The sequence below is a fragment of the Salvelinus sp. IW2-2015 genome, linkage group LG16 (assembly GCF_002910315.2).
Source record: "Salvelinus sp. IW2-2015 linkage group LG16, ASM291031v2, whole genome shotgun sequence".
Lineage (NCBI taxonomy): Eukaryota > Metazoa > Chordata > Actinopteri > Salmoniformes > Salmonidae > Salvelinus > Salvelinus sp. IW2-2015.
In genome coordinates, this window is record NC_036856.1 from 21,846,603 (window position 1) to 21,862,346 (window position 15,744).

The 15,744-nt window shown below is 40.2% G+C and overlaps 1 protein-coding gene across 2 annotated transcripts in view; it reads left to right on the forward strand.

Annotated features, from left to right (window-relative positions):
* Positions 1 to 15,744, forward strand: part of LOC111975853 (inactive N-acetylated-alpha-linked acidic dipeptidase-like protein 2) — a 310,771-nt gene that overhangs the window by 136,781 nt on the left and 158,246 nt on the right. For both annotated transcript variants that reach the window (XM_024004505.2, XM_070447599.1), the window contains exon 4: positions 1,965 to 2,084. In XM_024004505.2, coding sequence (XP_023860273.1) covers positions 1,965 to 2,084 — 120 coding nt within the window. The remainder of the gene's footprint in view (positions 1 to 1,964; positions 2,085 to 15,744) is intronic.

Genomic DNA, 15,744 nt, shown 5'->3' on the forward strand with positions numbered 1-15,744 from the left:
TCAGAGTGACCATCGGGTTCTTGGTCACCTCCCTGACCAAGGCCCTTCTCCCCCGATTACTCAGTTTGGCCAGGTGGCCAGCTCTAGATAGAGTCTTGGTGGTTCCAAACTTCTTCCATTTAAGAATGATGGAGGCCACTATGTTCTTGAGGACCTTCAATGCTGCAAATCCTTGTCTCGGAGCTCTACGGACAATTCCTTTGACCTCATGGCTTGGTTTTTGCTCTGACATGCACTGTCAAGTGTGGGACCTCATATAGACCGGTGTGTGCCTTTCCAAATCATGTCCAATCAATTGAATTTACCACAGGTGAACTCCAATCAAGTTGTAGAAACATCTCAAGGATGATCAATGGAAACAGGATGCACCTGAGCTCAATTTTAAGTCTCATAGCAAAGGGTCTGAATACTTATGTAAATAAGGTATCGTAAAAATTACGGACATTGAGACTTACTTTATATCATGATCTTTCATCTCGCTGTCTCTTTTTAGTGGTGATTTCCATTGATTTGAGATTTGCTCCTCAGAAGGAAATAGTATGACAGTACCTATTTAAAAATGAATGCATGGCCTTGCCTCATTACACTTTCTGTAAGTTATCTTGTGTTAATATTTGATAGCAAGAAAATCTAATTTCATATAGACACAGAGACATTTAATTCAGCCATTGTTTCTGTCAAGCTGGCTCTGGAGAACTGCAGTGTTTTAACTCTGAGTGAGGAGCAGCCAGAGCAGAGCAGGGTAGAGAAAAGAAGGCATACTGCCTCTTCTGGCTCTGATTGTTAACTCCACATAATAGCTTTTTAAATACATGAGCCTGTGCCAGGATGTCTCCTGCTGGACCCAGACCAAACAAAGACATGCACCAAGGGGAATAGATATTCTTACTAATTCAGCAATACCTCTCTGGACCAGTGGTGTATGATTACCCCTTCCAGTCTCCCTGTCCACCCCCATCTAAGCCTCAACAGAGTGCCTTATGAATTTTTACTACACCAAGCTCATATACTGGGACATGCTGATTAATGCAMTGTGTGTTTGTGGAGGTGGGTGATTTTTAGTAAACAATCCCAGTGTTTATAATGTTTGTAATGATCTACTGTTGCATGTGATGCATGGCTCTCATTCTGGTATGATTATGTTACAGTAGATGTGTTAAATTTACATTTCATTGAGAGGGAATTGAATATGCTCCTCATTCAAGCAGGACATGTTGCCACCCTCTCTGTCTGAGGCATAATAACAGCCCCTGATTGAGGTGGCAATTTAACTCCTCAACATGATAATAGTTCATTATTGGGGGATTTTTGCTACTTTCAATCAGGCTGATGGAGAAACAAACATTGCCTCCCTCATCCACCACATAGGCCAGATGAATAGTGAACAGGGAAGAATTCATCTGGTGTACAGAAGAAATACGCTCAGTGCGGCAAGCAACATCGTTAATTTCATTACCTCTGGAAAGAAAAAAGAGAATCTCAGTCAGACTAGAAATCTCTCTGTATTTCAATTTGGTGTCTGTTCCGTAGAGTTTAACGGAGCGCTTTTATGATGCAAATGCTGACAAGGATGATAAATCTCCCACTCCCCTGTTCTCCTCATGCAAACGAGATGTACTCTGCTTACCGGCATCGCATTTCATTTGCCCCCAGGCCACATGAAAAATGAATTGGGCCCAGGTAATGCAGCAGGAGAGTCCCACTCAGAAATAGCATCGCTGCTGTGACTCCTCGCTCAACTCCACGACTTTTCTTTAACTTTCAGTCTGGCTGCTCCAGCACACAGACAGACATTCATTAGTCATTATTGTGCCTTCCAAACCCTGCCACAGGTGTGATTGTGGATGCCATTTGCAAAATGTTTGCACCTATTATTTCCGATTCAGTTGCCATTCAGAATTTTTGCCTTTTGTACAAATGGTTTAATGTAGCCTGATATTTATTTTCTCCTTTCTCCATTTAAGGCGGTAGTAGTGGATGTGCAGTATGGAGGTTTGGAGGACATGAGAAGAGCCAGAACTACAATGAATGTCACCAACCAAATTGCGCTATTAAAACTTGGACAAGCGCCCTTACTTTACAAGGTAAGAATCAAAAGTTGGACTTCCATCAAATTTCATTTTCAATCAATATCTAATATTTTAAGATACAGGGTGTAATATTCAGAGGCAGGCTGGTTGCTATGTGTTGTGTGACCCCCAGGGTGATGTCAGTTAGCCTGATGACTCATACTGAATTTAATGCCCCTGCTTTATCTATCGCTACGTGGAGAAGAAATGCTACTAGGCATAGCGCTTGGCCGGAGCGATGTGGTTGGGTAGCCTGGCTAGATGTCAGTGGTCTGAGCAAAAGGATAGTAATACAGTATCTCATATGATGTTTGCTATTAAACAGCACTCTACTGCACAAACAAACATACTGAACAATTAAAGCAAATGTAATTAAACCGAAAGTCATATTCAATCATGTAAAATGCATCTTATTCTGGCTAAGCGACAACCATTAAATGGGCTAGAATGGAATGACTGGTACTAACTAGTTTGTGTGCGTCATTATGGCTTATTATTTTTTAAATAGACCAAATGTAGATTGATGATCCTGAGCCCATTGTGATGAAGCCTGTTTAATCTGTGAAGGTGACTTCTGCATGGCAGCTTAGTGGAAGAACTGCTGACTGTGGGGTACAGAAGCTTAATTGTTYTTAATTTTGCATCTCTGTCTTACTACAGTACATGCTAACCACATGTCTATATGTGTATGTGAATGTGTGTGTGTACAGTATATTTGCAAAATATTCAAATACTGTGATCATGTAGTCCCACCAAAAAACAACTAAACTAAAAACTAAAACAGACCAGTTACCTTTTCATCTCTTGTCCACAACTCAATGACTTATTAATGTTGCTTGCACTAGTGCAGTTCCTTTGATTGGGAGGAAATATAGGCTGGGAGCTCACACATAATCACACTAATTATAATGTATAATTAAGTGAAAAGGTCAGTGCTGGTGTGTTTAGACTTCAGATCAGCGCTGAGTATTATCAACATTCTTTCATCTATCTACCCATGTCACTGGTTGGTCATTGAAACAGTACTGCTACAGGTGTTTTGACAGAGAGTTCTGTGTTTTATTTGTGTCTCAGTGTCTTTCATCTATTACAATGATCATTTGTATCTCTGTATTTTTACCTAAGATGGATGTTCAGTATTTGACTGCTCCATGAACATGTAGGAAACCTCAAAGAGACTGTGAATAGAGTTGAACCACATCCAATAACCCAGCCATGCCGATGTCAGTCCAATGTCAGTCCAATGTCAGTCCGATGTCAGTCCGATGTCAGTCCGATGTCAGTCCGATGTCAGTCCGATGTCAGTCCGATGTCAGTCCGATGTCAGGCTGATGGTTTACTGATAATGACACATTATTCATTATGATTAATGTAATGGAAGGGTTCCTTTTTTGTATGTTTTATTTTTTGACAATGCTTTGAATTCAGAGAAAGTAGCCTAGTGATCAATTGTAGCTTTTAGTACAATTTATGTCACCACCAGGTCCGTTTTATTAAATGTTTTTACTTTCAAAAATATAAAACCATAAACCTTGTACTGTATCTTTTTTTAATCACTTGAGTTACCTTGTTTCAGGACTGATGGTAGCCTGTTGTTCTGAGTTACCTTGTTTCAGGACTGATGGTAGCCTGTTTGTTCTGAGTTACCTTGTTTTCAGGACTGATGGTAGCCTGTTTGTTCTGAGTTACCTTGTTTCAGGACTGATGGTAGCCTGTTTGTTCTGAGTTACCTTGTTTCAGGACTGATGGTAGCCTGTTTTTCTGAGTTACCTTGTTTCAGGACTGATGGTAGCCTGTTTGTTCTGAGTTACCTTTTTCAGGAACTGATGGTAGCCTGTTTTCTGAGTTACCTTGTTTCAGGACTGATGGTAGCCTGTTTGTTCTGATTACCTTGTTTTCAGGACTGATGTAGCCTGTTTGTTCTGAAGTTACCTTGTTTCAGGACTGATGGTAGCCTGTTTGTTCTGAGTTACCTTGTTTCAGAACTGATGGTAGCCTGTTTTGTTCTGAGTTACCCTTGTTTCAGTACTGATGGTAGCCTGTTTTGTTCTGAGTTACTTGTTTCAGTACTGATGGTAGCCCTGTTTGTTCTGAGTCTACCTGTTTCAGGACTGATGGTAGCCTGTTGTGTTCTGAGTTACCTTGTTTCAGACTGATGGTAGCCTGTTTGTTCTGAGTTACCTGTTTCAGTACTGATGGTAGCCTGTTTGTTCTGAGTTTACCTTGTTTCAGGACTGATGGAGCCTGTTGTTCTGAGTTACCTTGTTCAGGACTGATGGTAGCCTGTTTGTTCTGAGTTACCTTGTTCGGACTGATGGTAGCCTGTTTGTTCTGAGTTACCTTGTTTCGGGACTGATGGTAGCCCTGTTTGTTCTGAGTTACCTTGTTGTTGTTGTTGTGGTATTCCATCTGGAAACAAGTGCCACAATATTTACTTTGCACAATGGATTATTTAGAGAGAAAAGTAGCAGGATCAGTAAATGGGGTCCACATTGTGACCTTAAATTTGAGCGCCTAGTTTACTGATGCATTTGGAGGATTTTCTCACAATCTCATTGCTCTGTAATCACCCAAAATGAACTGTGCCTGCTTTGTTTAATGTTGGGGTGTTACTAGGAGATTAAGAATAAGCATCTCATCATATCCAGCACTGTGAAAGTGTTTACCCGTTGCGCCTCTCTGAGCATCCCATTTGCATGGAGTACCTTGATTTAATCTGTTCCTCTCCAGATGCAGCATCATTCAGAATGCTGTATCTTTGTTTACCTAACATGCCCCCAATTTTTGGTGCTCTCCGCTCAAAACATCACACGTGTTGGTGTCATTATTGATTTTCACAGACTAGTTACAACCTCATTGATAAATGTGACCAACCGCCTTGATTCGGTCTGTATCACCGCCTGGTACGGCAACTGCTCCGTCCACAACCGTAAGGCTCTCCAGAGCGTAGTGAGGTCTGCACAACGCATCACTGGGGGCAAACTACCTGCCCTCCAGGACACCTACACCACCCGATGTCACAGGAAGGCCATAAAGATCATCAAAGACAACAACCACCCGAGCCACTGCCTGTTCACCCCGCTATCATCCAGAAAGCGAGGTCAGTACAGGTGTATCAAAGCAGGGACCGAGAGACTGAAAAACAGCTTATATCTCAAGGCCATCAGACTGTTAAACAGCCACCACTAACATTGAGTGGCTGCTGCCAACATACTGACTCAACTCCAGCCCACTTTAATAATGGAAATTGATGGAAATTGATGAAAAATGTATCACTAGCCACTTTTATGTTTACGTACCCTAGATTACTCATCCCATATGTATATACTGTACTCGATACCATCTACTGCATCTTGCCTATGCCGTTCTGTACCATCACTATTTCATATATCTTTATGTACATATTCTTTATCCCTTTACACTTGTGTGTATAAGGTAGTAGTTGTGGAATCGTTAGGTTAGATTACTCGTTGGTTATTACTGCATTGTCGGAACAAGCATTTCGCTACACTTGCATTAACATCTGCTAACCATGTGTATGTGACAAATAAAATGTTATTTTATTTGATTATGTAGCAAATTTTGAAATTGTGTTTTTTACATTGGATAAAAGCAGAGACACAGAGCTACAAAATAATYCATCATACACTGCATTTGAGGAACAATGGGAAAGTAATTCTGCTTTGAAAGTTGATAAACTTGTAACCTCACTTTTGAGAAAATGGACTTTGATTGTTTTTGTTACCTACTGGAGAGCTCTTCTTTGTCTACACCCATTCAGGATCGTTCACACCCTCTTAAGCTTTAGCTCCACCAATCTCTTTATGGGTTGATACGAGCATTCTGTCCTAACAACAGCATGGCATGGCTCTGAGATACGAATAATAAGATCATACACATAACGTTAGCTAGCGAGCCGGCCAGCTAACGTTGGCTAGCTAGCTAACAGTTCACTTTAACTTGAAATTAAAATACTATATGTCAAAATTAGAAATGTGTAATATCTGAAAATTTAGCTAGTTTGACTATCTTAACTGTATACATCATGGCTGGATGCTTCTCCCTGTCACGGATGCCATTGTTAGTTTGAAGATGCAATCCAGAGACAGGTGTTTTCTCCATCTCCTTAGCTATCATACTCTAATTCCACTGATTTCAAAATTAGGTCCTCCAGAAAGTGGAGAGCAACACTTATGCACTTATACTAAGCAATATATATATATTTTTAAGCCGCATTAGACATGATTACCTACACGTACTAACCAGCTCAAATAGACAGACGCGTGCTATATGGCAGACCAATCTGAACTCACCTCTCAGCAAGTCCAGCCCACTCATTATCTCAGCCAATCATGGCTAGTGTCACGTTCTGACCTTAGTTCCTTTTTTATGTCTTTATTTTAGTTTGGTCAGGGCGTGAGTTGGGGTGGGCATTCTATGTTGTTTTTCTATGTTTTGTTCTGTTGGTAGATTTCTATGTGTTGGGCCTAGTATGGTTCTCAATCAGAGGCAGGTGTCAGTCGTTGTCTCTGATTGGGAGCCATATTTAGGTAGCCTGTTTGTCATTGTGTGTTGTGGGTGATTATTTTCTGTTCTGTGTTTTGCTTCACCGTACAGGACTGTTCGTTTGTCGTTTTATTGTTTTTGTTTAGTGTTCAGTATTCTTATTAAAACAATATGGACACTTACCACGCTGCGCATTGGTCCTCCTCTTCTCCTCCAGACGACAAGCGTTACAGCTAGTGGGAAGGTTGCTGTCGTTTTCTGTGGCTAAACCAACTAGGCTTGTAATTTAGCAATTTATTCGTATTTCCAGATGGCATACAAGTTTGTTATTAAGGCACATGGTTGAGAAGGCATTACTGCCAAAAAACACATTTTGATAATAAAATTTAAAAAAGATTACGTTCAAATGGCTCTCGTGTGAGGTTGTGACCTGCGACAAATGCCTGCGACATATGCCTAGTTTCTTGAAACAGGTTACAAATGGAATAGATAAAGGACATGTGCACCAGTAGGCTAATTGTACATGCTCTCCTGTCTTTTACTGTCGAATACCTTGTGTTTGGTAATTTCATAATTAGCGAAGGTTGAGTGACTTATCTGAGGTGTTTTCAATCTGAGATGTTGTGGCTGGGCTAATAACTTCCTGATCAGTACCTAGCCATTCATTGTGTTATCCTCTAACTGTGAGCTAGGACTGTTGCCTTAGTCATATACACAGTATAGTGGATATTATGTACATCTAATTTCAGGAAGCTATGGCAATGTCATTTATTTCTAGTTTTCTACACACAATACCCCTTAATGACAAAGCAAAAACAGGTTTTTAGAAATGCTTGCAAATGTATATATAAAAAAACTGAAATAACTTATTTACATAAGTATTCAGACCCTTTGATAAAAGACTCGAAATTGAGCTAAGGTGCATCCTGTTTCTTTTGATCATCCATGAGATGTTTCTACAACTTGATTGGACTCCACCTGTGGTAAATTCAATTGATTGGACATGATTTGGAAAGGCACACACCTGTCTATGTAAGGTCCCACAGTTGACAGTGCATGTCAGAGCAAAAACCAAGGCATGAGGTTGAAGGAATTGTCTGTAGTGCTCTGAGACAGGATTGTGTTGAGACGCAGATCTGGGGAAGGGTACCAAATCATTTCTACAGCATTGAAGGTCCCCAAAACACACTGGCCTCCATTATTCTTACATGGGAGAAGTTTAGAACCACCAAGACTTGCTAGAGCTGGCCGCCTGGCCAAACTGAGCAATTGGGGACGAAGGGCCTAGGTCAGGGAGATGACCAAGAACGCGATGGTCACTCGGACAGAGCTCCAGAGTTCCTCTGTGGAGATGGGAGAACCTTCCAGAAGGACAGGCATCTGGAGTACTCCACCAATCAGGCCTTTGTGGTAGAGTGGCCAGACGGAAATCACTCCTCAGTAATGCTGACCTTGACAGGACAACGACCCTAAGCACACAGCCAAGACAACGCAGGAGTGGCTTCGGGATAAGTCTCGGAATGTCCTTGAGTGGCCCAGCCAGAGCCCGGACTTGAACCTGATCGAACATCTCTGGAGAGACCTAAAAATAGCTGTGCAGCAATGCTCCCCATCCAACCTGACAGTGCTTGAAAGGATCTGCAGAGAAGAATAGGAGAAACTCCCCAAATACAGGTGTGCCAAGCTTGTAGCATCATATCCAAGAAGACTCAAGGCTGTAATTGCTTCCAAAGGTGCTTCAACAAAGTTAGCAAACATTTCTGAAAACCTGTTTTTGCTTTGTCATCATGGGGTATTGTGTGTAGATTGATTAGAGACAACAACAATTTAATACATTGTAGAATAAGGCTGTAACCTAACAAAATCTGGAAAAAGTCCAGGGGTCTGAATACTTTCCGAATGCACTGCATGTAGACCGCCATTCGAGAGTTCTCTGACAATATAAAAGCAGCACACTCAATTTTCTGTAAAATCTCTTTCCTTTTTTGGCAAAATCAGGTAAATGCCACTTCCAGTCTCTGACTGAACAGCACGTAAAATCGACCTTTGCATCATTTAACATCTTGATACAACTCTAATGATACACACAACACTTTGGCATAATTTGTTTGGGAAGGATTATTGATCTTTAACAGTGAGTGCACACCAGTGGATGCTGCTGAGGGGAGGACGGCTCATAATAATGGCTGGAATTGTCACGTTCTGACCATAGTTCTTGTGTGTTTTGCTTGTTTTAGTGTTGGTCAGGACGTGAGCTGGGTGGGCATTCTATGTTGTGTGTCTAGTTTGTCTGTTTCTGTGTTTGGCCTAATATGGTTCCCAATCAGAGGCAGGTGTTTGTGTTGTCTCTGATTGGGAATCATATATAGGTGGCTTGTTTTGTGTTGGGGTTTGTGGGTGGTTGTTTCCTGTCTCTGTGTTTTCTCTGCACCAGCTAGGACTGTATCGGTTTGCCACTTTTTGTTATTTTGTATTTGTAAGTGTTCTCTGTTTATCGTTTAATTAAACATGTTGAGCACTGGCTACGCTGCGTGTTGGTCCGATCCCTGCTACACCTCCTCTTCTCTTGAAGAGAAGGAAGGCTGCCGTTACAGGAATGGAGTCAATGGAATGGTATCAAACACGTGGTTTCCTAGTGGTTGATACAATTCCATTGACTCCATTACAGCCATTATTATCAGCCATCCTCCCCTCAGTAGCCTCCACTTGTGCACATTCAGTCCATGAGGATCAGTTTTTAGAGTAGAGTACAACTTGATAACATAAAACTCAACAGGAAATATTCGAAATGTACTCTATGTTTAGTTGTTTACTAGTGTATTCACGTATGTTCGCACAGATGCATGTACACACACCATAGAGCGATCCACTCACACAGTATCTTATAACAACGGCTTAAAAATGTTCCACTTCATCATGTACTTGCAGCAATTCTTGCAGTGCTATCTTCTCAAAATCAAGTTCTATTTGGTGTTATTGCTGACTTTTATAGACCACTTACAGCCTGATTGAAAAATGTATCATATTTCATTATAGGTAAAAACTTTGTTTACGCAACAGTAATTGTACTTTTATTTACTGGAAAATAGTCTGGCTTCTACCTTGCCATTTAGAAACCTTTATTTATTCATCAGAGGTGCAATAATCCTGAGATTCTGACTAAAAGCTTCCTGATCAGTATCCCATTCACGTGTTATCCACTATAGATGTAGGATCTTAATTTGATCACTCTTTTGTTGCTGAGAATTTTCCTGCACTGCAGGAAATGCTGATCAGCTTCGTGATTTACATAAATCCACTGAAACCCCACACTAAAACACGGTTACAGTATTGCACATTTTATGTGTCCTACTTTTGGCCAGCTAATAGCCTAACCACTGATCAAGCAACATTATGGATTAAACATTAAAGTCATGTTGTGGCAGGATTATTTTGTTGTGACAATATACACTCAGTGGCCAGTTTATTAGCTACACCCATCTGGTACCGGTTCGGACCACCCTTTGCTTCCTGAACAGTCAGAATTCTTTGGGGACTCATGCTGCTTATGCCAAATCTTGACTCTGCCACCAGCWTGACACAACAGGAACCGGGATTCGTCGAACCAGGCAATGTTTTTCTACTCCTCAATTGTCCAGTGTTGGTAATCCACTGGAGTCACTTCTTCTTGTTTTTAGCTGATAGGAGCGGAACCTGGTGTGGTCATCTGCTGCAATAACCCATCTGTGACCAAGGACCGACGAGTTGTGCGTTCCGAGATGCCGTTCTGCACACCACTGTTGTACTGCGCCGTTATTTGATTGTTTGTGGCCTGCCTGTTAGCCTGAACGATTCATGCCATTCTCCTTCGACCTCTCTCATCAACAAGCTGTTTTTGCCCACAGGACTGCCGCTGACTGGATGTTTTTTGTTTGTCTCACTATTCTCTGTAAACCCTAGACATTGCGGTGTGTGAAAAGCCCAGGAGGCCGGTCGTTTCTGAGATACTGGAACCGGCACGCCTGGCACTGACGGTTAAACTATGCTCAAAGTTGCTTAGGTCACTCGTTTTGCCCATTCTAACGATCAATCATACAGTAACTGAATGCCTCAATGCCTGTCTGCCTGCTTTATATAGCAAACGATGGCCACGTGACTCACTGTCTGTAGGAGCMAACCATTTTCATGAATMGGGTGGTGTACCTAATACACTGGCCACTGACTGTAGGTCAAATTTAAGATCCTACATCTGTGGGAGGACTGTTATATACCATATGGTGTTGATGGATGGGATAGCATAAGACAGGTGCAGAATGTACAGCTACTGTATGCACTTTGATCATTCTACATAGCCTGTAAGAGGTATAGTAGTTCATGCTGTGTCAAGCCACTCTCCTTTCTGACAAAAGCAAGTTAACAGGCAAAATTATATTGATGTTTGGATCATTTAACATCTTGTTTGAATTCTAATGACACACACAACACGAGGCGTCATTTGCTAGGGAAGGATAATAGATTTTTAAAGTGACTGCCCGCTCATACTCCGTAAGGTTCTATTCTATACTCACCCTATTGGATAATCGTAACGCAACATAACATAATCTACAATGTTTAGATGTTTTTAATAAACACTAAAGAGTCCTTATCAAGCTGATCATGCACTATAGTAGATGACACGGATGGGAAGCCCCATTGATATCTCTCTCCCACCAGCCTTTTCCCTGTCATGTAAGGGTCAGATATACAATCGGGTCCATAATTATTAGCAAAAAAGACTGTATGAAATAAATAATACAAATACTATAATTGAATACTCAATAAAAAAAATATGTATATTATTTCATACTAAAACAACTGCCTAGTGAAAAATATGTTGTTTAAAGGTGCAATCAGCAGTTGCTACATCCATTTTTGGACTTATAAATTAATGATATGTGTACTCATTGATTCTTGAAGAATAACTTATGAGCTTACAGTAGTTTAATTATCTCTTAAGGATTGTACCCTTTTTTTCAATTTTCGTCTAAAATGACATACCCAAATCTAACTGCCTGTAGCACAGGACCTGAAGCAAGGATATGCAGATTCTTGATACCATTTGAAAGGAATCCTTAGATGTTTGTGGAAATGTGAAATTAATGTAGGAGAATATAACACATTAGATCTGGTAAAAGATAATACAAACCAAAAAACATGAGTAAGTCTGCCATGAGTTTGCCCAAATGTGCCGAATTGGTCAATTGATTCATTTTCAAGTACATAACTAAAGAGAACATACACAAGTGCTATGGTAATAAAAAATGTAAGTTTACACACTCCAAGGAATGTCATACATGATAGATCATTAGCTTATACACTAACTTTCACACATCTAGATGACCAGACGGGGTGGGTGTGGAGCCAGACACAGCAGTGGGGTCAAACTGTAGACCCCAGTTCCTACAATAGAACATAAAAATTGATTTTATCAAACAAAACTATGCTACATTTTATCTCAGGATGACAAATCAGTGCAATATTACTGAATGTAGGTACATTATTTACCTTCAGAGGTGAATGTATCAAACCAATTGCCATGATAAAAGTTTTTGTTGTTGTTGTGCACTCTCCTCAAACAATAGCATGGTATTTGTTTCACTGTAATAGCTACTGTTAATTGGACACTGCACTGTATCACAACCGTCCGTGATTGGGAGTCCCATAGGGCGGCGCACAATTGGCCCAGCGTCGTCCGGGTTTGGCCGGTGTAGGTTGTCATAAATAAGCATTTGTTCTAAACTGAGTTGCCTAGTTAAATAAAGGTTAAATAAAAATTCTAAATAAAAATCAGAACCCAACATATAAACTTGTTTTCCTCCAATGTTTTTAAATAAATAAATGTAAACAAACACTCTATAGGCCAAAATATGGTTAAAACTATAATTTTGGTATCATGGATGGTAAGTCCTTGCATCTATAGCTCTGTCAATGCATTTGAGAGTGATTACATTTCTCCAACCCCATCCCTCAGCTTTTTACCGTAAACAATGGTGGGTTGTTTCGTAAACAGTGGTGGGTTGTTGTTTTGTTATTGCTTCATCTGCTGATTGGCCCTATAACAACTAGTAAAACATAGATTTTTTAAAGATATGGGTCAAAATGATTGAAAACCTGTGGTTTGAATTGAAGAGGAAAGTCCATAAACACAGATGAAGAATATCAAGGATGGTCTAAGATCCCTCCCAACGTGTTCTCCAATCTCATAAAAAGAAAAAGGCTCACTGTTGTTATCCTCGCAAGGTGAGCCCACTGGGTAAAAACTGATTGATTAAACTTTTTTACACGTCATTTCTACAAAAAAAATCTGTGTTTTGATGTTGAATCAACATGGTAAAATTATTGGATTTGCATAAAGTCAATTTAAGGGAATGTTGTAATTTTCCAGTCAATTGTTAACCTAAATCCAATGACATGGTGATAACTCCACCAAACGTTGAACTGACTTCTTTGCCCAGTGGGAGGGTGCTAGAGTTAATAGGGATAGGAGACCCGCTAGCGGGACATCTTCTGGTGAAACCGGACGGTGCGCAATTCAAATAAATAATCATAAATATTATGGATTTTAAACATTTAGGTACATATCTTATATCAGATGAAAGCTTAAATTCTTGTTAATCTAACTGCACTGTCCGATTTACAGTAGCTATTACAGCGAAAACATGCCATGCGATTGTTTGAGGATGGCGCCCCACGTCACAATATTTTTCCACCGGCACATGTTGCATACATTCACATATAACGATAAAATATTCACTTACTTTTTGAAAATCTTCCTCTGATTTGTCATCGAAAGGGTCCCAGCTATAACATGTAGTTTCGTTTTGTTAGATCAAATCCTTCTTTATATCCCAAAAAGTCTGTTTAGTTAGCGCCATCGATTTGAGTAATCCACTCGTTCAACTTGCAGAGAAAGGAATGCGAAAATCTACCTCTAAATTTTGTTTCAACAAGTCAAAATATGTTTCTATTTACTCCTCAGATACACTAAAATGTAATAAAACTATAATATTTCTTACAGATAGAAGTATGTTCAATAGGAAACCGATTTTGCAGGTGCGTAATGTCTTCATAGCGTGCGCAAACACGAATTTCCAAGACTGTGTCCTTCTGCTAAAACTGAAACCTTGAACATAGACTGCTGACACCCTGTGGAAGCCATAGGAATTGCATCCAGGTAGCTAATTCTCAATATGACCTTTCTCTTGCATTTCTACGAGGATGGTCTCTCAAAACAAAATAAATCTGGTTGGTTTTTCTTTGGATTTTCTCCTACCATATCTATTGGTGTTATATTCTGCTACATTATTTTAACATTTCTACACACTTCAAAGTGTTTTCTTTCCAATCGTACCACTTATATGCATATCCTGGCTTCAGGCCCTGAGCTACAGGCAGTTTACTTTGGGCACGTCATTCAGACAGGAAGTGGAGAAAAAAGGTGCCTAGCCCTAAACAGGGGTGGCAATAATTTTGATCCCTATCTTTTTGAGATTTTTTTTTATGACTTGTTAAGCAAAATCTATTTCTCTGAGAAATTGTATTATTAGTATAAAATAATATAGTTTCCCCAAAAAATGTATCATACAATATAGCTCAGGATTTGTATTATTTATTTTTACACAGTATTTTTTTGCTCGTCTTTATCAAAGGTGCCACTGATTATGGACCCCACTGTATCTAAGCCTCACTTCCAGGCTGTGATTACCATTCATTGGCAGCTTCTCTCTCATTAGCCCCAGACATTGAGCTCTAAATGATTGAGCATGGAGGATGCTTGTCTTCGAACACCCAACACCAGAGATGTGATTAGATTGTGAAGCCTGCAGTATCAGGTGGAATTGGCACATTGCATGGCAAGGGTTATATGCATTTATGTCCAATGCCCTCATGGACTGAGAAAAGTGTGAAGGTGCCGTGCTTGACATTACGGTCCTTTCCTCCCAATTCCACTCTTAAACAGTGAGAGGAAATGGCAGATATAATAGAAGTGGTCCTTTCTATCTATATTAGGCATAGGCGGAAATCCCAGGGGGGACGGGGGGGACACGACCCCCCCATCTTGGGAAAAATATGATTTGTCCCCCCCAATATATCACTGTAAACATAACTATGTAATTTCAATAATATTAATAATACGCAATGAAAGCACTTGTGCTGGTTATAGACACTTAATAGCGCGTTTTTAAGTTTCAAAAGATTGCGACCCCCCCCGTCCTTTGCCTCACAATGGTTTGATCCACTGCCAGTTCTTTAGCTGGCAAGGTAATAGAGGGTTCGTATCTACTGTCCGAAAGGGACATTGTACAACTGACGCTGAGGTTAATCCAGTCCAATCCATAGCAGGTCCATAGCAATGTTATTTATTTATTTTTATGTTGGCAGGGTTCGCACACTAGCTGATTTGCAGAGCTAGCGCGCAAACTAAAGCAAAACATAACTATCAAGCCAGCTAGTACCTATTCCATTTATGTGGCGCGTCAAGATGGAATCTTTGCTATCGTCAGTTTAATCCAAGATCAGCATGCAGCTGTAGTGCTTCGACGTCCCTGTGATAAGGTTAGCGTAAACTGAAGTCCAAACTGAACAGAACAGAACTACACTCTCTTCTACCATTGTCTTAATATATATAATGGTCTCGTTGAAAAGATAAATTGTCGCTAGTGAACTTTTTTTATTTTTTTTATTTCACCTTTATTTAACCAGGTAGCAAAGATTATAGCAAACACACAGAAACGGAATTGGTGCTCGCTAGCTTTACAAATTCAGCTATTGTTGGAAGCCAGCCAATATGAAACAAACTATTAAAATTACAAAAGGTTGCAGCATGTGTTGTGTAAATGTGTGTGTGTGCAGCTAGGCCAGCCAGCCAGGTAGAAAAATGCAGAAAAAAGTAGAAGACGGACATCAGAGTATTTGTCAGTACACCAAAACGCATAGTAAAACTCTAGTAGCCTAATATCTCAAAGACTAGTTGATAAAATGTTCATAAGAAAGAAGTGAAATGCTATGGGAATGTTTCACAATGATGTCATTAGGCAGAGCAGGCAACAGATGGCACACAGACAGCAGAGCTGGGGACAGATATGCAGGGACAGATTGGCAGAGACAGGGAGTCTCAGGTAAGTTTGTTGAGTCTGTTTGGCAACATTAT